Source organism: Ursus arctos, unplaced genomic scaffold (genome assembly GCF_023065955.2).
Source record: "Ursus arctos isolate Adak ecotype North America unplaced genomic scaffold, UrsArc2.0 scaffold_27, whole genome shotgun sequence".
NCBI classification, from domain to species: Eukaryota; Metazoa; Chordata; class Mammalia; order Carnivora; family Ursidae; genus Ursus; species Ursus arctos.
Genome location: NW_026622952.1, coordinates 21,853,985 through 21,879,105, shown reverse-complemented (window position 1 = coordinate 21,879,105; position 25,121 = coordinate 21,853,985). Strand labels below are relative to the sequence as shown.

The 25,121-nt window shown below is 40.9% G+C and overlaps 1 protein-coding gene across 3 annotated transcripts in view; it reads left to right on the top strand.

Moving 5' to 3' along the window:
• The window catches only part of MCPH1 (microcephalin 1), a 242,378-nt gene that overhangs the window by 8,018 nt on the left and 209,239 nt on the right, over positions 1 to 25,121 (top strand). For 2 of the 3 annotated variants that reach the window (XM_026508495.4, XM_044387566.3), the window contains exon 3: positions 1,655 to 1,773. In XM_026508495.4, the coding sequence (XP_026364280.2) occupies positions 1,655 to 1,773 (119 nt within the window). Of the gene's footprint in view, positions 1 to 1,654; positions 1,774 to 25,121 lie in introns of those variants that run through there. The other variant, XM_057303506.1, reaches the window with a different exon arrangement.

The window sequence follows — 25,121 nt, the reverse complement described above, 5'->3', positions numbered from 1 at the left end:
AGAGGCATTTAGAAGTGCTACCCATTATTTGCTAAATTTGGCAAAAGCCCTAAGGAAGAAATGACCCTGAATGCTAGACTCCTCTGTCTGGTTGTGTCAGTCTGTACTTAGAGTCTTGGCTCAGTAATAATCCCTCACTGCCTCAGAAGCTCTCCAGGGCCTTCTGGCCGGTAGGTAGGTAGATAGACAAAGAAAGATGTATGTATATTTTATCAAAGCAATGCATACATGTTGCTTAAAAGGGCAAATGTGCAGTGCCATGAGTTTCTCAAACAAGGAGAAACCAGCAATCCTTTGCTCTACACTTTTCATTCTGTTTTTCTAAGGCAGCCATTTTCAGATCTGTTTTATCTGTTTCTTTTGGTGTTTACCTTTTTATTTCCAAACAATGTGCATATGTTACTTTGATAAAATTAAATATTGTTAAAAGAATGATGTATTGGACCATTTCCACTTCTGGAAAGATTATATATAAAAGGTAAATTTTCTGACACCATGAGCTTGAACATGTCTTTATTATACATTTCTTTACCTTTGATTGATATTTTAGCTGATTGTAAAATGCTCAGGGTATATTATTTTTCCTTGAAGGCACTTCACCCTTGTGTTCTGACTTCCAGATTGCTGTTGGGAAGTCTAATGACATTGTCCTGTCTCACTGTTGAGTGTGATTTATCCCCACCTTCACTTCTTACCGTTTCTTAATGTCTAATCTTTCTCTACTCCAGCTCTACTGAAATTTCACGATGATATACTTAATATGGTGCTGATTTCATTCTTATGCCGGCTCTTGCAGGTCCTTTTGATCTAGAACACATGCTCTTTAATTTGAGAAACTTTTCTTGAATTATTTCTTTTCCATGTTCTCTGTCCCTGTATTTCTTCAACTATTATTTCTCAGCTCTTGGTTCTCCTGGTCTGAGCTTATGGTCATGTCTTATATCTGCTGTTGCATCCATCTCCTTGTCTTTTTATTGTCCTTTGGGGAGAATTTCTCAACTTTATTATTGTCCAGGATTTCTATAGACTTTTTTTTACTTATGTCATCATATTTTTAATTTCTAAGAGCTCTTTAGTTCTCTGAATCTTTAAAAACAACAAAACAAAACCTCCCAATCTTAGATGTTCTTTCATGAACACAGTATCTTCTGAATATTTAAATGAATGTTATTTTCTTCCAAATACATTAAATGTTTTTAATTTTAATTACATAAGTATTCCCTGTATTGTCTGTTTTCAGTGAATTTTATTTTATGGCTGATGTAGAAGGCTTGTCTTATATGTCTTTAATTGGCTTAGCTCCTATTCTCTCGTCTGCTAAAAATGCATTACCAGCTCCTATCCACATTCGCTCTCCTTTTTATCCTTGTAGAGCTCTAACTCTCTATGTCGTAGGTTTTTTGAGAGGAAGCAGAGATAAACACCTGTATGACACACCCATCCTAACTGGAGCAGATAGGTTTTCAAAGCGGCATTACCCATTTGTTAGAGTAGTTCTCTGTGGCAGATTATGAGAAATGGAATTGCTGCAGTAGGGGTTTTAGATGTTTTCCTTTTGACAAATATTGGATAAAGTACCCTTTTTGATCAATTTTACTTATGAAATTGTTCATAAATGGTAATTTATGTTTTGTTTTCTGCCTTTTGTCTACAGGTTTCAAAAACTTTTAACAAACAGGTAACTCACGTTGTCTTCAAAGATGGATACCAGAGCACTTGGGACAAAGCACAGAAGAGAGGTGTGAAGCTCGTTTCAGTGCTCTGGGTTGAAAAGTAAGTGGTTCCTTTATTTTTTTTTCTTTAAGTATCTACTATTGGTCGAGTGTGGAGGTATTTCTCATACATCACAGAACCAGATGAAATGTGATTTTGTCTTTTCTCTGATTCTTACTTGCGCAAGTCATTTAATGTCCTCAGGCCTTGGTTTCAGCAGCTGAAGATGGACCTGGTATAATCCTTAACCCTCCTAGAGGGAAGATGACCACACAGGCGCCGAGACATGTATGCTTGGTGTATTCAGGAAACCATGAGGAGGTGAATGTGATGAAGCAGATAATAGCTGCTCGGCCGCCACAGCTCAAGTACCGCAGGGAGGGGGCTTCAGCAATAGACACTGATTTCTCCCAGTTCCGGAGGCCAGAAGTCTGCCCTCAAGGTGTTGGCAGGATTGGTTCTTCTGAGGCCTCTCCTTGGCTGACAGATGGCTGTCCTTTCTGTGTCTTCACCTGGTCTTTCTGTGTGTTGGTGTCCTAATCTCCTCTTCTTGTAAGGACACCAGTTGTATTGGCTGAGGGCCCACCCTAGTGGCCTCATTTAACCCTAATTATCTCTTTCAAGGCCAGATCTCCAAATACAGTTGACACTTGAGAAAAAAGGACTTGAACCGAGCAGGTCCACTTATACACGGATTGTTTTTCAGTAAGAACTTTGGAAAATTTTTTGGAGATTTATGACAATTTGAAAAAACTTAGAGATAAACTGTGCAGTCTTGAAATACTGAAAAAATTAAGATATTTTAAGAAACAGTATATAATACATATAACATTACAAAATATGTGTTAATTGCTTGTTAACGGTAAGGCTTCTGGTCAGCGGTAGGCCATTGGTCATTAAGTTTTTGGGGAGTCAAAATTTACATGTGGATTTTTGAAGGTTGGTGCCCCTAGAGCCCATGTCGCTCAAGAGTCAACTGTACGGTCACATTCTGACGTACTTGGGGTTAAGACTTCATGTGAATTTTGTGGGGGACATAATTGAGCCCATAACAGGTGTCGTCAATGGGAAGAGTTGGAAGAGATTGAGGCCAGCAGGGTAGTGGGGCGTCAGATGATGTAGGGCCTTGTGGAGTGTGATTCAGAAGAGACATATGTGGGAAAAGGGGCAAAGGAAGAGGTAGGAGAGTGGTTGGAGGCTGAATGATCCAGCCTAGAGGCGTTGCTTGCATGGTCAGATGGTCATGAAGCATGGTCAGATTCAGGATGTATTTTTGAAAGTAGTGCCAGACTAGATCTCCTGAGGATTTGGATATGACTTTGTAGAGAAGGGGAAGAATCAAGGATGACTGTGTGGTGTTGGCCTGAGGAAGCAGAAAGATGGGTTTGCCATTTCCCGAGATTGAGAAGGCTTCAGAAGGACCAGGTTTGGAGGGGAGATCCTGAGTTCCATTTGGATGTGCTGAATTTGGGGTATTTATTAGGCACACATGTGGAGGTGTCAGGTAGGCAGTTGGATATGAGTATGGAATCCCTGGGAGAGATTGAAGATAAGCATGTGGGAATCTTCCTTATACAGACGTTATTTTTAGTCATAAATCTGGATATGACCTCTTGGTAAGTATAGATAGGGAAGGGAGGTAGTTCCAAGGTTGAGCACTCTAGTGTTGGGTGTTGAGAAGGAAAACCAGTGAGGATGGGATTCTAGAAGTCAGGTGAAGAAAGCTTTCAAAAAAGGGATAATAATCAGCTGTGGCAAACAGGTTGAGTAAAGGCAGGTTAAGAGGTTAGCACTGGAATTAACAAGGTGGTGTCTCTGGGAGCTTGACCAGCAGTTTTAGCAGATTAGTGGGAGCAAGACTTGTTCAAGTAGAAGTTTGGAGACAGTGCATGGAGGCTACTCCAGTGGGGAAGAGAGAGCTGGGAGAGTACCTGGAGGGGGGTGTGGAGGGGAAGATGGAAGAAATGACAGCATCTCTATGCTGACAGAACTGATCCAGTAGAGGGACATTTTGCTAATGCAAAGGCAAGAGGAGACATTTACTCTAGTGGCTTATTAATGGGGCTGAAGGGATAGACTAACACATAAGCCAATGGGTTACATAGGATATATAGGTTACATACAGGTTAATCTTATGTATGCTATAGGTTATATAGGTTGGGTTATATGGGATCAAGGATAGGAGGGAATGCAGAGTATAGGGGACAGTTGTTGCTAAGTGAGTAGATGTGGCTTCAGGTCTTACGGAAATTCTTTCCTGATGCCGTTTTCTCAGTGAGAGGGAGCGAGATTGTGACGTGAGAATGAGAGGCTTTGGGGGTTTGAAGAGAGCACAAACACATGAAATAGTTGTCTAGGAACTTGGGAGTGGATGGATCAGGGCAGGACTAACAGTTCACTTGAGGATGCTGATAAGTTGAATATGAGGCCCTGAGCAACAGGACAGTTGTTTATCCAGCAACCTACAAGCAAGAAGGAGGTGGAGTGTTGGACTTAACTGGGGTTGGATTTTGCCAGGCAACCACCATAAAGGGTTGGAGGGATATGGAGTCAGGGATAATGATGGACTGTGGACTCCAAATTTGATCGGGGTTGGAGGGGTTATGAAGGGAACAAAGGGTGGTGGAAACACTGTTTGATTAACAGACTATAGATCTTAGTTGGATTGAGGAATTGTTGGGGATGTACAAGAGATTGTGTTTGGGAGGACAGGAGGACGTGGTTGGAGAGTATGATGCTTGAAATGTAGATCATGGAGGGCATGCTGAGAAAATGGAATTCATGATAGCTACTCTTCACAGGACCCCTGTCTGTTATAGGGCCAGTTAACCTGGAAGTAGTTCTTGATACGAAAGTAGCAAGTACATACTAGGTGCTCCAGAGAAACTAGAACAGGTATGACACAGCATGTCATAGAATTTATAACTTAGTGGAGAGGACAAATAAAATGCCATTGTGGACCGAATGGGCAGGGCTGCAGTGACCACAACTCCAGGGGCTACCTATATTGTGCAACATCGCTGTGGAGAAAGTTACTTTAAAAAGTTAGAGTTCCTCATATAGAGTTGAATGGCCATGCCTTGTTATTAGGTTTTTTAAAAAAAATTAATGGACTTTATTCTTTTAAAGATTTATTTATTTATTAGAGAGAGAGAGTGAGAGCAAGTGTGGGCACACCCAAGCAGGGGTTGGGAGAGGGAATCCTCAAGCACACTCCTCACTGAGCACAAAGTCCAGTGTGGGGCTCCATCTCATGACCCAGAGATCATGACCTGAGCCAAAACCAAGAGTCAGACGCTCATCCGACTGAGCCACTCAGGTGCCCTGGACTTTATTCTTTTAGAGCAATTTCATATCATTATCAGAGTCCCTGCCTCTATATTGCTTTCCTGCTTTCATATGAATTAACTCTAGATTTCTAAAAAAGCAGCAGTATGACTTTTTTACATTAGGATTTCAGGGAACATTCCATTTTCCAGAGGTATTTATCATGTATGTCTTTAGCCCAAGACAGCTCTAAAGTGGCCACTATCAGATTTCCTACCTTCTATAGTGAGATAAGGGGACCGAGTAGGAGCAAGACCAGAAGGAGTTCTAATTACTGTAAGATGCAGGTGGGTGTGTTTTTAGTAAGAATGTAGAAACAGATTTAAACCTTTGATTACTATGTATGTATGTATATAGTATGTTATGAAGTTAAGTTTTAAGTAAATTAAGAGAAAAAATAGTGTCTCATATTTATCCATATGTTTACTATTTCTGTTACTGTTAATTCTTAAAGATCTGAGTTTCCTCTGGTATTTCCTTTCAATGTGACTAATTATATTTAGATTTCTGCATTTTTTTTTAATTAAGGTAAAATTTACACACTATAGAACTCGGCCTTTTAGCATACATTTCAGTGGTTTAAGTTCATAGAGATTTTTAACTGTCACTACTATCTAATTTAAGAACATTTTCATCACCCCCAAAAAAACCCTGTAGCCATTAGCAGTCACTGCCCCTGAGAACCACAGATCTACTTTTTGTATCTGAATTTGCCTAATCTGAATATTTCACATAAATGGAATCCTACAGTGTGGGGTCTTTTATATTGGGCTTTTTTCACTTTGCATAATCTTAGGAGATAAGCTTTCTATATTTCACTATTAAGGTTGATGTTAGCTGAGGATTTTTTCTAGATGCCCTTTATCATATTGAGGAAGTTTCCTTCCTTTCCTAGTTTTTTTATTTTTTTAATTTTTTTTGGGTTTTTATCATTGAAAGATGTTGGATTTTGTCAAGTGCTTTTTCTGCATCCATTGAGATACTTGTTTGTTTTTTGTCTTTTATTCTATTAATGTGCTGTATTAGATTGATGGATTTCATATGGTGAACCAACCTTGCATTGCTGGGATAAATCTTGCTTGGTCATGTTCTATACTCCCCCCTCCCCACCCAAATTACTGGGTCAGTTTGCCAGTACTTTCTTTTTATTTTTCATTTTTATTTTTGCATCTGTATTCATAGGGAATATTAGTCTATAGTTTTCTTGTGATGACTTTTTCTGGTTTTGGTGTCAGGGCTATACTGGCATCATAGAATGAGTTGAGATCTTGCATGTTCTATTTTGTTTTGTTTTGTTTTTTTAGAGAGAGAGAGAGCACCTGGGTGCGCTTCTTCTTGAGTGGGAGGGAAGGGCTGAGGGAGAGAGAGAATCTTAAGCAGCCTCTACACTCAGTGCAGAGCCTGATGCAGGGCTTGATCTCATGACCCAAGCAAGAGTTGGACACTTAAACAATTCAGCCACCTGGGCGCCCCTGTACTTCTGTTTTTTGAAGAGTTTCTAAGGACGGGTGTTAATTCTTCAAGATTTTGGTGGAATTCACCAGGAAGCCATCTGGGCTTGGGCTTGCTTTTGTGGAAAGGTTTTGGTTACTAATTCAATCTCTTGCTATAGGTTTCTTCAATTTTATACTTCTTTCTTGAGTCAGTTTGAGTAGTTTCTGGCTTTCTAGGGCTTGTTCATTTCACCTACATTGTCTAATTTGTTGGTATATACTTGTTTGTAGTATTTTTGTTATAACCCTTTTTATTTATATAAGGTCAGTAGTAATAGTAATTCAGTCCTGATTTTAGTAACCTGTTTTTGTCTTTATCAGTCTAACTAAAAGATTTGACTTTATTGATCTTTTCAAGAAACCTACTTTTTGGTTGTTGATTTTTCTCTTTTTTTCTTTTTCTTTTTTTTAAGATTTTATTTATTTGACACAGAGAGAGCGTGCGCACAAGCAGGCAGAATGGCAGGCAGAGGGAGAGGGAGAAGCAGGCTCCTTGCTGAGCTGAGAGCCCAATGTGGGCTTTATCGCAGGACCCTGAGATCATGACCTGAGCTGAAGACAGACACTTGATGACTGAGCCACCGAGGCGCCCCTCTCTGCTGTTTTTCTATTCTTTATTTTCACTCTATAATCTTCATGATTTCCTTCTGCTTGCTTTGGGTTTAGTTTGCTCTTTCTCTAATGTCATTAGGTGGAGGATTACATTCTTGATTTGAAAATTTCCTCTTTTAATATAAGGGTTCATAGTTATAAATTTACTCCTAAGCACTGCTCTAGCTGCATCTCATAAAATTTGGTATGTTGTATTTTTGTTTTCATTTATTTCAAAGTATTTTCTACTTTCTTTTGTGATGTTTTTTTTTGACCCATTAGTTATTTAGGAGGTTCTTATTTAAATTCTACGTATTTGTGTTTACCAAACTTCATGCTGTTTTTTGATACCTTGTTTCATTCCACTGTAGTCAGAGAACATATTTTGTATTATTTCAGTCCTTTTAAAGTAATTGAGACTTGTTTTACGCCATATCATTTTGTCCAGGAAAATATTGCATGTGCACTTGAAAAGAATGTGTGTTCTATTGTGTGGATGGAATGTCCTATCTTTAGATATCTATTAGATCTAGTTGGTTTGTACTGCTTTTTAAAGTGTTCTTTTCTTTTAAAAGATTTATTTATTTTAGAGAGCGTGAGAGCATGGGGGGGAGGGACAGAAGGAGAGGAAGAGACTCTCAAGCATCCTCCCCGCTGAGCATGGAGCTTAGTTTTTCTTTGTCTGAAAATGTCCTTATTCATCATAATTTGTGAATGTATTTTCCATGGATATGCAATTCCAATTTGATAGTGTTTATTTTTTCTTTCCAACTGCCTAAAAGTTTTTCCTGTAGTCTTCTGTCCTCTGGTGTCTCTTGAGTGCTCTGTAGTCATTCAGATCATTTCTCTGTTGTAAGTAGTGTGTTTTTTTTCTCTTCTTTCCAGTTTTTCTTCTTGTCTTTGGTTTTCAGAAGTTTAACTTAAGTGTCTAGGTGTGGTGTTTTTAAATTGATTTTGTGTAGATTTCATTGAGCTTCTTGAATGGACAAGCTTATATAATTTTTCTAAAAATGTGATTAGTTTCTGGCCATTATTTCTTCAAATAGCTTTTCTGTCCCATTTCCTCTTCTTTTTCTAGTTTTTCTAATTAGCTGCGTAACAGGAATTGGCAAAGTTTTTCTGTAAAAGGATAGATAGTAAATATAGGCATACCTTGGGCATATTTTGGGTTTGGCTTGAGACTTCTGCAATAAAGCAAATATCACAATAAAGTGAGTAAAATGAAGTTTTTGGTTTTCCAGTGCATATAAAAGTTACATTTACACTCTACTGTAGTCTTTAACGTGCAATAACATCGTGTTTAAAAAATGTACATACCTTGATTTAAAAAATACTTTATTGATAAGAAAATGCTAATCATCATCTGAGCTTTTAACTAGTCATAATCTTTTTGCTCGTGGAAGGTCTTGCTTCAGTATTGGTGGTTGCTGGCTGATCAGGGTGGTGTTTGCTTAAGTTGGGATGGCTGTGGCAATTTCTTAAAATAAGAACATTGAAGTTTGCTGCATTGATTGACTCTTCCTTTCACAGTTTGTCTGCAGCAGGTGATACTGTTTGATAGCCTTTTATTCACAGAACTACTTTCAAATTGAAGTCAGACCTCTCAAACTCTGCTGCTGCTTTATCAACTGAGTTTATGTAATGTTCTGAATCCTTTGTTGTCATTTCAACAGTCTTCACGGCATCTTCCCCAGGAGTAGATTCCATCTCAAGAAACCATCTTTGCTCATCCACCAGAAGCAACCCCTCATCTGTTGGACTTTGATCCTGAGAGCACAGCAGTGCAGGCCCACCTGCAGGCTCACTTCTGATTCTCGTTCTCTGGCTCCTTCCACCCCCTCTTTGGTTACTTGAACCCTCCACGTCATCCAGGGGGGCGGGAATCCACTTCTTCCAGACTCCCATTTGTGTTGATATTCTGACCCCTTCTCATGATATCACAAATGTTCTTAATGGCATCTAGAACGGTGAATCCTTTCTGGAAGGTTTTCGGTTTACTTTGCCCAGAGCCTTCAGAGGACTCACCATCTATGGTAGCTATAGCCTTATAAAATGCATTCCTTCAATAGTAAGACTTGAAAGTTGAAAAGATTCCTTGATCATGGGCTACAGTATGGATGCTGCATTGGCAGACATGAAAACCATATTAATCTCATTCTCTGTCTCCGTCAGAGCCCTTGGGTGACCAGGTGATCATTGTCAGTGAGCAGCAATATTTTGAAAGGAAGCTTTTTCCCCCTGAGCATTAGGTCTCCACAGGGGGCTTGAAATAATCAGTAAACCATGTTGTAGACAGATGTACCATTATCTGGGCTGTGTTGTTCCATGTACAGGGCACAGGCAGAGTAGACTTAGCATGATTCTGAAGGGCCCTAGATTTTCAGAATGGTACGTGGGCGCTGGCTTCCACTTAGAGTCACCAGCTGCATTAGCTCCTCACAGGAGAGCCAGCCTGTCCTTTGCAGCTTCGAAGCCAGGCATTGACGTCTCTCCGGCTGGGAAAGTCCTAGATGACATCTTCTCCTGACAGAAGGCTGTTTGGTCTATGCTGACAATCTGTGGTTGAGTGTAGCCACCTTCCTGAATTCTCTGAGCCCCACCTTCTGGATGACTTGCTGCAGCTTCTCCATCAGCACCTGCTGCTTCAACTTGTCCCTTCATGTGATGGAGATGGGTGCTTTCCTTAAACCCAGTAACCAACCTCTGCTACTGCAGATGTTTCTTCCGCAGCTTCCTGACCTCTCTCAGCCTTCACAGAGCTGAACAGAGTTAGGGCCTTGCTCGGGATCAGCTTTGGCTTAAAGGGAGTGTTGTGGTTGGTTCGGTCTGTCCAGACCACTCAGACTTTCTTCATATTAGTGATAAGGCTATTTCCTTTTCTTACCATTCACGTGTTCACTGGCGTAGCCCCTTTAATTTCCTTCAAGAACTTTTCCTCTGCATTCACATCTTGGCTAACTGGTGTAGTTTTTGATGAATTCTGGCTTTTGACATGCCTTCCTCACTAAGCTTAATCATTTCTAGCTTTTGATTTAAACTGAAAGATGTGTGATTCTTCCATTTAGAGGCCATCATAGGGTTATTAATTGGCCTAATTTCAATATTGTTGTGTCTCAGGGACTCAGGACGCCCAAGGAGAGGGAGAGAGATGGGGGAACTGCTGGTTGGTGGAGCAAGCAGAGCATACACATTTATCAAGTTAGTGGTCTTACATGGGTGTGGCTCGTGGAGCCGCAGAATAATTACAATAATAACATTAAATATCATTGATCCCAGATCACCATAAAAATATAATGAAAATGTTTGGGAGTATTACCAAAATGAAAAATGAAGTGAACAGATATAGTTGGGAAAATAGCGCTGATAGACCTGCTTTGTGTGGGGTTTCCACAGATCTTCCAGTTTGTAAAGCATGCGATATCTGCAAAGCACATTAATGCAAAGTACAATAAGATGAGGAATGCCTTTATTTTAGGCTTTGTGGGCCATGTAGTCTTTATTTAACTACTCGATTCTTGTAGTGTCAAAGGAGCCCTAGAGAAGAAGCAAACAAATGGGGGTGGCCATGTTGTAGTAAAAGTTTATTTTAAAAACAGGTGGTGAGCCAGGTTGGCCTGTAACCCATAGTTTGCAAATGCCTTCTGTGTAATACAGTCTTTGAAACATCCCCACTTATCCCTGATGCCCTGGTTTTTGTTCATTATTTTTCAGTCGTCTTTTTTTCTTCACACTGATCCTCCTTCAAGTTCGTTGACTCTTTTCTCCATCAACTCCATTCTGTCATTAAATCTACTTGGTAAATTTAGTTCATCTATTTTCCAGCTCTAACATTTCCACCTGGTTCTTTTTTGTGTGTTTTGTTTTTTACCTGAGATTTCTGCCTTTGCTTTTCCTGTCTTTCCGTACATGTGTGTTTTCCATTCTCTTGCACGGTACAGTAACAGTAGATCCTTTAACCCCCTTGTCTGATAATTCCAGCATTTCAGGGTTGGCATCTGTTGATTGCTTTTTTCTTAGGAATGTGTCACATTTTCTGGCTCTTAGAGTTTTGTTTTGGACACTGTAAATGTCAGATAGGTTCTGCATTCTTTTATACTGCTCTGAAGAGTGGTTTTTTTTTTTTTGTTTTTTTTTTGTTTTTTTTTTTTAAGCAAGCAGTTAACTTGTTTAGTTTTAGAATGCAGACTGTCATCTTAAGACCTGTGGTGGACATTGGCTTAGATTCATTCGGTTCTTTTTTTTTTTTTTTTTAATTTTTTTATTATATTATGTTAGTCACCATACAGTACATCCCTGGTTTTTGATGTAAAGTTTGATGATTCATTAGTTGCGTATAACACCCAGTGCACCATGCAATACGTGCCCTCCTTACTACCCATCACCAGCCTATCCCATTCCCCCACGCTGCTCCCCTCCGAAGCCCTCAGTTTGTTTCTCAGAGTCCATAGTCTCTCATGCTTCACTCCCCCCTCTGATTACATAAGAACTAGGAAGATCGGTAGGAGAAGAAAGGGATAAAGAAAGGGGGGGTAATCATTCAGTTCTTTAAGCCTTGGCCGCAGGCTGATGTCAGTTTGCCTTATGCACATGTAGGTCAGGGTCAGCCAGGGATGTGGGCTTTTATGCTCAGAACCTGAGGTTCCTCTTCCCCAGCTTGTTTCCCGGGTACTTGCCTCATTCCCTGGTGGCCCTACTTGCTGGGGCTCCTTCCCCTAGTTCCTTTGGCCAGAGACAGCAAGTCCTTTTGGAGGTTGAGCTACCCATCACCACCACTCCCACAGACCCTGTCACTGCTTTTCTGCAGGGTAAACACCTAGAAAATGTGGTAAAGCTACAGATTGTTTGCTGTTTGTTTGTTTCCAAACCCTTTTAAAAATTTTCAGAAGGTATGTATGACTTATAGTGCATTTGGAGGAGATTTGGTTTTAATGACTGAACACAACTGGAACCTAGTTTTGTTTGTTTGTTTTAGTATCTGAGGCTAGTCTAATTCTTTTCCTCTTGTAAATTATTTGATCTTTCTTCTAGGGGACCCAAGATTTTTTTTTTTCCCTTTAAAATCTAATTATTTTCTTTTGTCTTAAATTAATCCAGTTGTTGATTCCAATTCTAGGTTGGCCGTTTCAAGAGATTCAGGCCTTCCTAGTTCTGGAAGATTTTCTTATAGTTTTAAATATTACTCTGTTTTGCTGTTTAGCTTTTCTTCATCAGGGGCTTCAATTATATGTATGTTGGGCCTCCTCTACCTGCCTTTAATTTCAAACATTTTGACTCTGAGTCTTTTTACTTCTTTCTGGATGTTATTTTTATTACCCTTCTCCCCCCCCCCTTTTTCATCAGTATTTTTTTAAATTAAATTTTCATTTGAATTGGTTTCTTCTTCAGCATGTTATAATTAAGTCTTCATCTCTGACATGATTTTGTCTTTTCTTTTTTGTTTGCTGAATTTAATCAACTCTTGTTTAGTGTCTTCCTGTTTTATTGTTTTTGTTCTTAGTTTTTGTATTTTTGATTCAAGAAATATCTCACACATATGGATGGATTAATAGATATAGTTTCCCAAATACTTGTTTAACAGTATTTGATTCAGATGTGACAGTTGTGTTATATTCTTTGGCTTTGTTTTTATTTTTGATAGCAGGTGGATTTTCATTAGGCTGAAATGGTTTGATTTGCATTTTCTTTTCCAAACAGTTTTTTAATAAATGTGGTTTGCTTTGTTCTGTTCCCATTCATTTTATAAGCAGGGCTCCTAATTTCCGAGCACTGTCCTATGTCAGTTCTGTTCTCTGCTCTGCATAGTTCCTTTCGTGAATGATGTTGATGGTGAGGCCTTTTGTTTTGTAGGATCCTTAAATGTTTTCCTCTTGGTTGCTCCACTGCTGTTTGTCCAGGGTTACCACTCCTTCTCAGTAGAGTTGATTATCCCTCAGAGTTAACATTTTTTCAGAGCCTGTCTCTTCTGAGCCTCTTCCCTGTGACAGGTGCTGTGAACCACTCATATTCTGTATTTCAGCATTTAGTGCTAAACTTCCTCTTTTTCAGTTATTTTACATGTGTTTCTTCTGATGCTCCAGGCCCCTCCACTCTCTTTGTGGAGCTATAAGCCTCTTCCCCCACTTTCTGCATCCACAGACTTGCAGCTATATTCAGACTTGGGTTATTTTTCTACTTATATGTCATTTGAAGTTTTGGTAAAACCATAGGTCATGTGTGTCTGTCATTTGCATTTTTTTTAAAGTTGTCTTTTTATGGAAGCAGCTCCCTCATCTCCTTATGCAATCCAATAAAATGGCCTGTTGGTTGTATCTCAGAATAGATTTCGTGGGTCTTTGTCTCTACTGTTCCCCCTTAGTCCAGACAACTATCATCTTGCCGCATCATTCAGTAGCCTCGTGCCTGTCTCCCTTTTGTTTCACCTCTTGTACATTAGCAAGTACAACACTTCTAACCCATAAATCAGCTATATTGTTCTTGCTGAGATAAAATGGCTTAGAATTACGTGGTCCTAGGTAGGCATAGTGAACAATGGCCTGTTGGCCAAATCCAGCCCACCACCCTGTTTGTCTTTTATGGGCCTTGAGCTAACAGTGGTTTTTGCAGCTTTAAAAGGTTGGGAAGAAAATCAAGAGTGTTTCCTGACACATGAAAATGATATAAATTCCAAATCTCAGTGTCCATAAATAAAGTTTTCCTGGAACACAGCCATACACATTTGATTATGTATTGCGAACGGCTGCTTTTGCATTGTTCCTGTGGAATTGACTAGTATTACAGAGACCATATGGCCCACCGAACAGCGTCTTCCTTGTTACTTTCTGTCTCAACTCCTTTCCTTTTTGTGCTGTTAGAACTTACTTTGTTCATTTGTTTTTTAAATTAAATTTTATTTTTTTCATCACGCTAAGTGTACCCTTTAATCCTCATCACCTATTTCCCTCATCTCTGCTAACCATCTGTTTATTCTTTATGTTAAGAGTCTGTTCCTTGGTATGTCTCTCTCTCTTTCTCTCTTTCTTTTTTTCCTTTGCTCATTTGTTTTATTTCTTATACTCCACATAGGAGTGAGATCAAACAGTATTTGTCTTTCTCTGACTGACATTTCACGTAGCATTGTACTCTCTAGCTTCATCCATGTCACTGCAAATGGCAAGATTTCGTTCTTTTTTCTGGCTGAATTATATTCCATTGTGTGTGTGTACCACATCTTTTTCCATTCATCTGTCAATGGACGCTTGGACTGTTTCCATAGTTTGGCTATTGTAAATAATGCTGTAATAAACATAGGGGTGCATATGTCCCTTCAGATTAGTATTTTGTATTTTCTGGGTGAATATGCAGTAGTGTGATTCATCTGTCTGCCTACCTACTTACCTAATCATGCATTTTGGTCTTTCCATTATGATGTAAACTCTGTAAGTGTAGCCATCATGTTTGTCTCGTTTTATGATTGTGTTTTCACTAAGTAACACATTCCTGGCTCATAGTAGGTGCTCGATAAATATTGTCCTATTAACTAATGAACAGAGGAGGCTTTACTTATATTAGCCTGGAGATACCAGAGAAAATTTCTCCGGGGAAGTGATGGTGAGCTACCAGTAAAAGGTCCTAAAAGGAATGTGGGGGGGGGGGGTACAGAAAAACAGACCTTTCTTGAAAGCCTGAAGTTAATGGAGATGTTTGGGTAGAAGTGTAAACTGACAGGCATCCTTGTCCTGAAAAGAGGCCTCTCAGCTAATCCTGACAAGGAAATTCTCAAAGTTTCTTCTCCTGGGAGTCCTGCCGTCTTGCTTTCCTTGGTAGTCTGTCCCCTACTTCCCTTTTGCTTTATCTCCTCTCTTCTTGTTGCCCCTGCTGAACCCTTGTTTCTTAAGGGGATCAGGGAAACTCCAAAATAATTATTACCCAAAGGCAATCTCCTCAAGTCCCTTTAAAGTGAACTTAATCATATTTTTAATATAAATTCTTTTTTTATTGTTTGCTGTAGTACAGATTTTAATTGTTATATAGAATTACTGATTTTTATATTTCCTCTTGCTATCTTGAAGACAAGCTTTCTTTTGAATTAAATGTATTTAGATTTAAATATGTTTATATTTTTAATGTGAAAAGTCCCCACCTAATCTACATCTTGGCTTATCTTCCCTCAGTTGGGGGAAGATCTGCCACTGAGAATTTGGAATATATAGTTTTAGACATTTTATTAAACACATAGAAAATGCATACATAAGCATTTATACATCCGTATTCATAGGTACATCCATGGGAATATGTAGGTTTTATTTTTTTAATGGAATGCACATAAACTTTTTTAGTTAACATTATATTAGAGAACATCTTTCCATGTTTGTATATAGTGATAGATTTCATTTTTAAAAACATATACACTTCTTTATAAGAGATAAGTAATTTGTGTAACTGATCTGTTAATGAATATGAAGTTTTCCATTTCTTTTTCTTTCTGGTCAGAAATAGTACAACACTGAATGTCTTCATGTGCATTACTCCTTACAGATGTGTAAGTTTTTCCATAGGTTTAAATTCCACAAGTGTGTTTTTGAGTTCAGAGGGCTTATCTACTTAAATTTATGATAAATGCTCTCATAGTACCTTCTGGAAAGAGTGCGCTAAATTCTCCTCTTTCTAGCAGTGTGAAAGAACTCTTGTTTCCCATAACCGTTACATTGTGAGTTGTCAGTCTTTTTAATCTTTCCTACTTTGTCGATGAAAAAAATAAAATTTATTTCATTTGCATTTCCTGATTTTTAGTGAGCTTGAACTTTTTTCCGCAGAACGTAGAGGTAACGGCTGAACTGACCATTATTTTATATGTCCTGTTTATTCTACGTTTACTGCCTATTCAGGCCCTTACTCTCGTTTCCTCCTGAAAATATAGATGGTAGGTACATAAAGCCACTAGGTGTCACTAGAATCCCATTTTGTTGGGCTATTTCTGGGCATGTTTTTTTGCCTAGAGCAGACAGCTGTGTAACAGAAACTGATAAAATTCTGACGGTTCCTTTGGACATTGGACACTTTTATATTGAAGAAAAAGGAAGTGAAGGCAAAGGAATAAAGGTCAAGGTGGCTGTCGCCTCTCAGTTCTGTTGAGGAAGGCTGATCTAATGGGTACGTTGGAAATAGAGTTCACAGGCTTTTGTTTCCGCCCACTTGAGAGCGGGTCACTGCCCAGATGCCCCAGCACCCCTGCATTTTGTGTTCCTACAGACAAGCACATTTTCTTGCATGGCCCCACACGGCCACTCACGTTAGGAGGTTAACACGAACAACCCCCCCGCCCCCCGCTGTTGAGTTCTGAGTCCATTCGGGTCTTACCAGCTGCTCCGCAGTTGTGCACTGCACAGAGACGGCTCCCAGCCCCCTGCAGACATGCACCTGGTCAGCCTGGCTCCTCGTCTCCCTCACTCGGGCTATGCCTGCTTCTTTCTTTGGCTTTTGTGCTTTTAATATGGTTGAAGATTGTAAATAGTGATGTATCGTGTCCGTCAGTTTGGGATTACCCGGTGTTCCCTGATGAGATCATCTGAGTTCTGAGTCTCTTGCAGGAGTAACCTGGAAATGAAGATGGATTCGTCTTAGTGCACCCTCTTGGTGTGTGGGTGTTGGTGGTGTTTGAGATGGTGCCTGCCAGGCCTCCGCACTGGGAGGGAATATGCCCTGGGCATGTTCAACGTGACCCCCTCTGTGTTTATTGTGGCATTTGAGGGAAGGTACTTTCAACCATGTCACTAACCTTTCCTCATCACACTGTGCATGTGAGTGCGTGTCTCCTTATTTTATTCACTGGGTTGTGACCCATTGCTAACATTGTTCCTTTTAAGGTTTAAATTGTCTTTGATTGGCCGGGGTCACCCATCCAGTTGACTTCTGTGTTATTTTACCTGTTTCCCATCATTCTCTGAACACCTCTTTTCTTTCTGGCACAACAATTTAATCCAAGCTCCACTTGTACCTTCTCTTTCCCAGCCCTGGATGGAGCCATTTCTCCAGAATCCCTGGTTCCTTTTACTGGAAATGGTATTTTGAACCCATAATCTGGGTGCTAGGGTGCACTTGGTTCCATCGAGGCTTGCTGCTCCCACAGCCTCTCGTGGACAGAGTTAGTTATACCTGTGTGAATGTGTGCCTGTGTATTTCTAACTCCAAGTATAGTGAGCCAGGTTCCCACTGATAACCTGCAACATTAGTCCCAAACCAGGGGGCTCATCTTCTCCTTCCATTGTTTGTAGCTCTGTTCTCAGACTGAGAAACCTGACTCCTGTCATTCTTGTTAGCAGGACAGTTAATCAAGTAGGTGGGTGACCAGTCTCTTCTCCAGGGCTGTGCCTCTCCCTGCACAGACCCCCCTCGTCTGCGCAGGCTTGGATTCCCCTCTGCACAGATGTCCTCTTTACCCCACCCAGCCCCCACTCTACACCTGTTCCAATTCTGATACCCCCTCACCATACCTTGCCCCTCCCTCTGTGTGGACACCCTCCTCTGCCTGCCTGGGCTCGAGCACCCTGTACTGGGCCATCCCCCACGCGGATGCCCCCTTCTCAGGCTCTGGGAAGGCCCCCAATGGATAAGTGCTCCCCACCCATCCACACAAACCTTGTAGGGGTCTGCCCTTGCCTCACCTGTGTATCCCTAGTACAGAATTGTCAGTTGGGAGGGAAGGCTGGAAGGGCAGATTTCTTACCTACTCTTAAAATTGAGAGCACATGCAGAGAGATTGCTGGAATGTGGGAATTGAGCTCAGAGAGTTCAAAATTATCCTTAAACTTTTAAAGTTTCTTAAGCCTATTCCTGTGATTAAAAGCTGTGTGTTAGTAGGACAAGTGTTTTTAAAAACCTGCCAATTAGGTTTTTCTGTTTGTAGCAAGCTTTCAGTGTTCTGTGTTGGTTAAAAAACAAAGCAAAGCAACACCCAAATTATCTACTGTTACCAATTACAACATTAATTCAAAAGTAAGACATTTTTCCTGTCTCAGACAGCATAGGTTTATTGAGAAGGTAAGACCTAATATTCATGAATCACTCAGTAAATAATATCAGAATAGTGGGTTTCTTGTAGTTCTGGAGCAACAGTTCTCAAATCATGGTCTGGGAACTTCCATGATCCCCAGACCCTATAAGGGGTCAGCAGGGTTGAAACTTTTTATAACGTTAATAAGATGTTATTTGCCTTTTTCCCTCTCATCTTCTCGGGAGAGTACAGTACTGTTTGGGGGCTTGGCATACACAGTACATGGAATGCTGAAGCAGATGTGATAATCAGCTGTTTATTGACAGTTGCAAAAATGAATGGCCGTGCCACTTTTCTATCTAATTTTTTTTCCTGTTTTGGGAAACACTTTTCATAAAATCTGTTATTTGTGTTAACATGTATTGAGTTTTATTGTTTTTAAATGAATTAACAATTACATATTTGAAGAACTGCTCAGTTTTCTTTTTTTTAAGAACTGCTGAGTTTTGTTACAATAAATATCCATAAGTATAACTCACATAAAAAGGCTTTGAGATCCTTGAATATTTTAAGAGTGAAAGAGGTTTTGAGTCCAAAATACTGCTTCCCAGTTCAGTTTGTGTCTATGGTTAGAGCTCCCACTGTGACTGCGGGTCTTGCTTTGTGCCTGGAAAGCGAGCACACATCCCTCTTCCTCACTTGTCCCCTGAGGGAAGTCCTCCACATTGTCTTGTATGTTGAAAGGGATTTTTTTCTCCCAGGTCGGATACTTTTCCATTGCCCTAGCTTTTGAAGAGGTAGTGAATGAAGGCAATACAGAGGGGGCTGGTGATATACGGTGTGTTTGGCATAGCCCTTGGAGTTGATCAGTGCAGCAGAGGGTTTGTCCTGAGGGCGGGATGGGAGGGGTGGTGGAGCAGGCTTGCAGTGGGAAGTGCCACCATTCCTTAGCTCTCAAGGGAGAAAGAGCTCTTTGGAATGGAGCCCAGGCAGGGCTTCCCAGAGGGAAGGATGACACAAGCTGCTTTGTTCCCTGTTGGCTCTGAAGTAGCAGCAATTGAAGATCAAAAAAGTTGGTTCTGCTTTTAGGGGTGTCACTTGAAACACTTTTCTGCTTGACCACTAGATGGGAGGATAGTGTCGCTTTACATTTCTGAAGAAAAGCAGAAATGCAACTAGTGAGCTTGTCTTTGTTTGTTCAGTAGATTTTGATTGAGTCCCCGATAAACACCGGTTTTAATGTAGTAGCTGTTTAGTATTTTACTAAGCACGTGAACACACAAGTTGTTTGCATGCGTAGAATGACATCACCAGTATTACAGGCCACCTGTTTCTTTGTTGTGAAAGGTCGTAGATAACAGGTAGATTCAAGAAGTGCATCTTTCCATGCTACTGAGTGACAGATAAATTGTTGGGACGCTAATTGCCAGTAAGGACTGAATATATCTTCTGCAACTACATTACCTGGGTCAGGCACATATTTTACCCAGTTGAATCAAGCCTTTTCCCAAACTACTAACTAGTAGAGGATACTTAGGAGTTTTGTGAACTTGGGCAAATAATCTCCTGTGAGCCTCAGTTGTCAAATGTGAGAAAATGATATGATAGTATTTATCCACCAGGATTGATGTGAGGTTCTTGTGAGCTGGCGGGGCTTTAGGATGCTGCTGATTGTAACTTAAGTATCATGTAAATGATGGTGCAGTTATCCTGGTTCTTTTCAGCCAAGTCTTATGTCAGGATGCTTCCTGGCCACCCCCTTTTGCTGTTTTGTTGCTTATAACAGCGGGAAATAAGTGGTGTTTCACTTGAGTAAGAAGAAGCTGGTGGGTGCTGCTCAGGGTACAAATTGGTCATTGATGGGCCTTTGTTTAAAAAGAGGCATTCCTAAGAAATATTTCTTTCCTTGGTTGCTTTATCATTGATGCCTGTTTCTCATTTCTTTCATTAGATCTATTTTTCTGCCTACCCCATTCACTATCCGCTTTCTTTGAGCTTAGGTAATTACTTTGTTTTTTAAAAAAATCAACCTTATAAAAATGTAATTTACATAAAATGAAGTGTACCCATTTCAAATGTACAGTTCACTGGGTTTTGACAAATGTATGACCTTGAGATCAAGAATCACATGCTCTACTGACTAAGCCAGCCAGGGGCTTCCATAATTCAGTGTTTTTTAATATAATTACGGAGATTTGCAGCCACCAACACAATCAATTTAAAACATTCTTATCACCGTAGAATGCAACTTTGTACCCTTTACATCACCCTGCATACCCTCCAGCCCAGGGCAAGTATTAATCTACTCTCTGTCTGCATGGATTTGCCTCTTCTGAACATGTCTTGTAAGTGGACTCATATAATATGTGGTCTTTGTGCCTGGCTTCTTTCTCTTAAAATAATGTTTTCAAGACTCCTCCATGTTGTAGCATGTATCAGAATTTCACTTTTTTAAAATTATCAAATAATATTCCATTGCATGGCTGTATCACATATATCCATATCATGTATGATTTGTAAGTATTTTTTTCCTATTCTGTGGGTTGTTTTTATATGTCCTTTACAGTTTCCTTTGAAGCAAAAGGTTCTGATTTTTATGAGGCCCAGTTTATTTTTTGTTTCTTACGCTTTCGATGTTATTTAAGGAACTATTAACAAATCTGAGTTGGGAAGATTTACTTCTGTATTTTCTTCTGAGAGTTTTATAGTTTTAGCTCTAACAGTTTTGGTTTTCCATTCATTTGAAGTTAGTTTCTGTGCGTGGTGTGAGGTAGGGGTCTGATTTCATCCTTTTTTGTGTGGGTGTCTGGTTGTCCCAGCACCATTGTTGAAAAGATGATTCTTTCCCAGTAACTTTTGTCACTGATTTTGACTCTCGTCAAAATCAATTAACCAGGGGCTCCTGGGTAGTTCACTCAGTTAAGCATCCGACTCTTGGCTCTGGTCATGATCTCAGGGTCCTGCGCTCTGCTTCAGGCTCTGCGCTTAGCAGGGAGTCTGCTTGAGATCCCCTCCCCACTAGCCCTGCTCAAGCTCCCCCTTTCTCTCTCTCTCTCAAAAAAAAAAAAAAGTCAATTAACCATACATTTGAGGATCCCCTCTGGCTTTAGTGTGTATTTCCCTGATGACTTGTACTAAATGTAAGATCACATGCTTAGTGACTGTTTGTCTTTGGTTTAAATCTTTTGCCCACTTCTAAAAATTGGGTTTTGGCTTTTTAATATTGAGTTACAGGTGATTTTTGCACATTGTTCATATCAATATTATTGGTCAGATACACATACTGTAAATATCTGATCTCAGTGTGTGACTGACCTTTCATTTTCTTTGCTCTGTCTTTCAAAATACACCAGTTTTTTATTTTGTTGAACTGCAGTTTTTCATTTTCTTCTTTTATGCTTTGTGTTTTTGATATTATGTCTGAATGTCTTGGCTTACTTCGAAATTGTGAATTTTTTCTTCCATTTTCTTCTAGGAGTTTATAGCTTTGGCCTTTATGTTTAGTTCTGTGGCCTAGAGCGTGCGTGCATATGTGTGTGTTTAAGATGAGGTCAAAGTGTTTCTTTCTACAGTGATGACGTTTGCTCCTTCGGAAAATATCTTTTGAGTACTTACTCTCTGCCAGGCCTTGGGGTTACTGTTGTAACTAGACAGGTGAATCCACTCCCCTCATGGAACTTAGTTTTTGTGAAAGAAGCAAGTTTTGTAAGTGCAGGGTTTAGTGAATCCTCTGAAGGGAGCAGGAGGGGCTTAGGCACAACGCCCATGTGGAGTTGGTTACCCTCCTGACACAGTGGCTGGGGAGGCCTCTTGAGTTGGTGACTGTGAGCTGAGGCAAAGAAGATGTGAAGGAACTAGGTGTTCAGAGACTTGGGGACCGATTTGTGGAGGAGCAGGAGGTCATGGCCTGAGACGGGATGATGCCAGTGTGTTTGAGGATGTCAGAGCTTCAGTGGTCGGGATCTCTGGGGAGAGGAAGCTTAGAGGCAGGAATGTGCTCCTGCTGGGCTGTGGAAGGGGTTTGAATTTTATGCACATCTCTCTCTTTATTCTCAGTATGCCCTCTCAGTGTCAGACCTGCACCTGGGGTTGCCTGCTAGCTGAATTCTTATGGATGAGGCACAGCACCCACACGTAAACAGCTCCAGGCCTGAACTTGTGTCCTCTGTTAACTACCTCCTGACTTCGTTTTCTTAGTTCAGGTGCCATTTCTTTCCCTGTTGTGCCAGCCAGAGCCCTTTGAATCAGAATGCCTAGTTTCCTGTTCCCATCCTGTTATGGAGAGAGGGCCCCTCACACACAGGAAAGAGAGAAGTCAGCTATTATTACAAAGCTTGTAGTGAAGCAGTGGTCCCTTTTTAACCCCTTCCCTCAGTTCCTGTTCCCCAGGGGGGACGCCTCTCCACCCATGCGCCTTGCTGCAGGTCTGTCTTGACCTCCGTATTCCTAGTTACTGTGGCTCCACTGCTGCCTTGACTTTCCAGTTTCCAAACTCTAGACTTTGTAGTCTGGAAATGCACATTTAGTTCTCCAAGTGGCCGCGTTCTGGGGGACCCCACGCCATGTACGTGCACCTACTCATTGCACCCACACCTACACTGCTTCTCTCCTGATTCTGTAATAAAATCAGCAGCTGATGAGCTAAATCAGCAGCTTTACTTTACATTATTACGACTGTGAAAGTTGTTCTTAGCTGAATCTGAAAATGCACACAAATACATTTCCTTTTGTGTGAAAGTTTGTCCTACCTGAGCTCAGCCTGGTATCCTTGAGTCCAGCGTGTCCTTGGTCCAAGTCGTCTGAAAACCGAGCCTGTCACCTGCTTTGTTGGCAGGAGCGAGTGGGATGCAGTGGCCGACTGTGGGCTCAGTTAGGGGTGCAGCTGCTACTTCTCAGACCCACCCTTACTGCTGGAGCCCCTGAGGTCTGAGGAGAGGAGTCCAGTCCCTTGTCCTCCCTCGTCCAGCTTCCAGGCTCGGGTTTCCTTTTCTGTATTTGCTTTTCAGTTCCCTAGACATCTCTATCTACTCTTTATTTCTGTTGGTCTGTGTCGTTTTGTTTTACTTTACTCTCATTTGAATGGGGTTTTGAGGGCAGCAGAGAAAAACATACATGCTCAGTCCACCAGTTGTAACAAGAGCTTGAGAACATTCCATTTTTATTTCTAAATATTGCTCATTCAGGAATCTCCACACAGTCCCACAGCTTTGGTGAAACCTGTAGCATGTCCTACCCCCACAGTCCCTGCCTGGACTCCTTGCCCTAAGTGTCCCTGTCCTGGACACATCCTGCAGAGTGGCCTGTCCAGCGCCCCCCCCCCCCCCACCCCTCCTAGCACCCTGGGCTGTCAAAGCTCAGGAGCTTGGCAGCAGATACAGCCCTCAGGGCGACCTGTATGACCTCCTGGTCACTGGTGTCCTCGCTCCAGTGCATTCACTGCAGTCGCACCAGGTGAGGTCTGCTTTCCCAGAATTGTCACGCTCTTGCTCCCTTTGCTGCACTTTTGTCTGTGCTCTTCCTCCAGACGGAAGATCTGCATCCCCCCAAATCCGCTTCCTCATCAGAATTGAATCTGGTGCTCGCCTCCCACCTAGAGCTTCTCCTGATTCCCGTGTGTCGCTCGTGCTCTCTCTCTGGCTTCTTCTCTCCCTTGTTCTCTTACTCTAATTACTGTGCTGTGGTATTTTTTTTTTTTAATTTTTGCATTTTGTGCAAACTTCTTTCATGGCTGGCTTAATAAAAGACAGTGGCAGTGTCCTGTCTGCCTCTGCATTCAGTGTATTGGGATCTCACACACACACACACACACACACACACACACACCCCATTTAGCTTTAACTCCATTGTGTGCTCATGAGAGAGAAATGAAAAAGGCAAATGAAGCCTTCTTGTGACAAAAACAGTTTTGACCTCACATGCCCTCAGAGGAGGCTTAGGGACCCCAGGGGTCTTCTGACTACACTTTGAGATTTATTAGCCTAGTGATAAATAGTATTGTCATTTGGTGTGTAATCTTCCAGACTTTGCCTAAAATGAGAAATACTTAATTATATATAGTATACAGCATCATGTTCGCATTGCTGGAGTTTTGTTTTATTCTTAATATATTTAAGATAGTTTTCTATATGAATATGGATATATTTGTCCTGTTCTTTTTTGCATTATATTTTAATGGTATTTTCAACTGTCATTTGCATACTAAATGTTGAACAGTGACAGGCTTATGAAATACAGTTGGAGAGTGTTTAGGGGCCATATTTTAAAAAGACTGAAGCAACAGGTAGGTGAGATTATTCTGTAAACACATGAGTGATTGAAGGCTTTTGATCGGGGTTGTGGAGAGGTGAATAAAATGTTTTAAGCTTAGTCTTTCAGTAATAATATGAATGAGTGAGAAGAGTAGGAACTGTAGGTAAGGAGATCATTTAGAAAATTATTGTAATTGTTTAGATTTGAGCGTCTGAATGTTTATAAGTAAGTAATGGTCCAGCGATTCCCAAGACGTGCAGGGAGGTGTGAAGGGTGGCTTAGCGACAGTGGAAATGACAGACTGATGATAGACAGTCATGGGCAGTAGGGCACGGCCGGGAGAAGCTGGGATCGCCCACCCTGCTCTCGGTGAAACACACCGGTTTTGGTGGCAAGATAATCTTTCTGGCTGAATTTCTTTAGGGCCCTTCTCGCTCTAGATTATTCCTTTTAGGTCCTGTGTACGCTATTCATTTAACAGCATGTGCTTATGCTGTATATGCGTCCTGCACTCATCAATTTGAAGGCTGTTACAAGTCTGAAGTTACTGCATAAAATCTGCTTCCCTTACCTGCCTCTTGCTTCTACTCTTACACTTTAAAAACACCATAGGGAGAGGCACCTGGGTGGCTCAGTGGGTTAAGTGTCTGCCTTCAGCTCAGGTCATGATCCCAGGGTCCTGGAATCGAGCTCTGCATTGGGCTCCCTGCTCTGCGGGGAGCCTGCTTCTCCCTCTCCCTCTGCCTGCCACTCCCCCTGTTTGTGCTCACTCTCCTTCT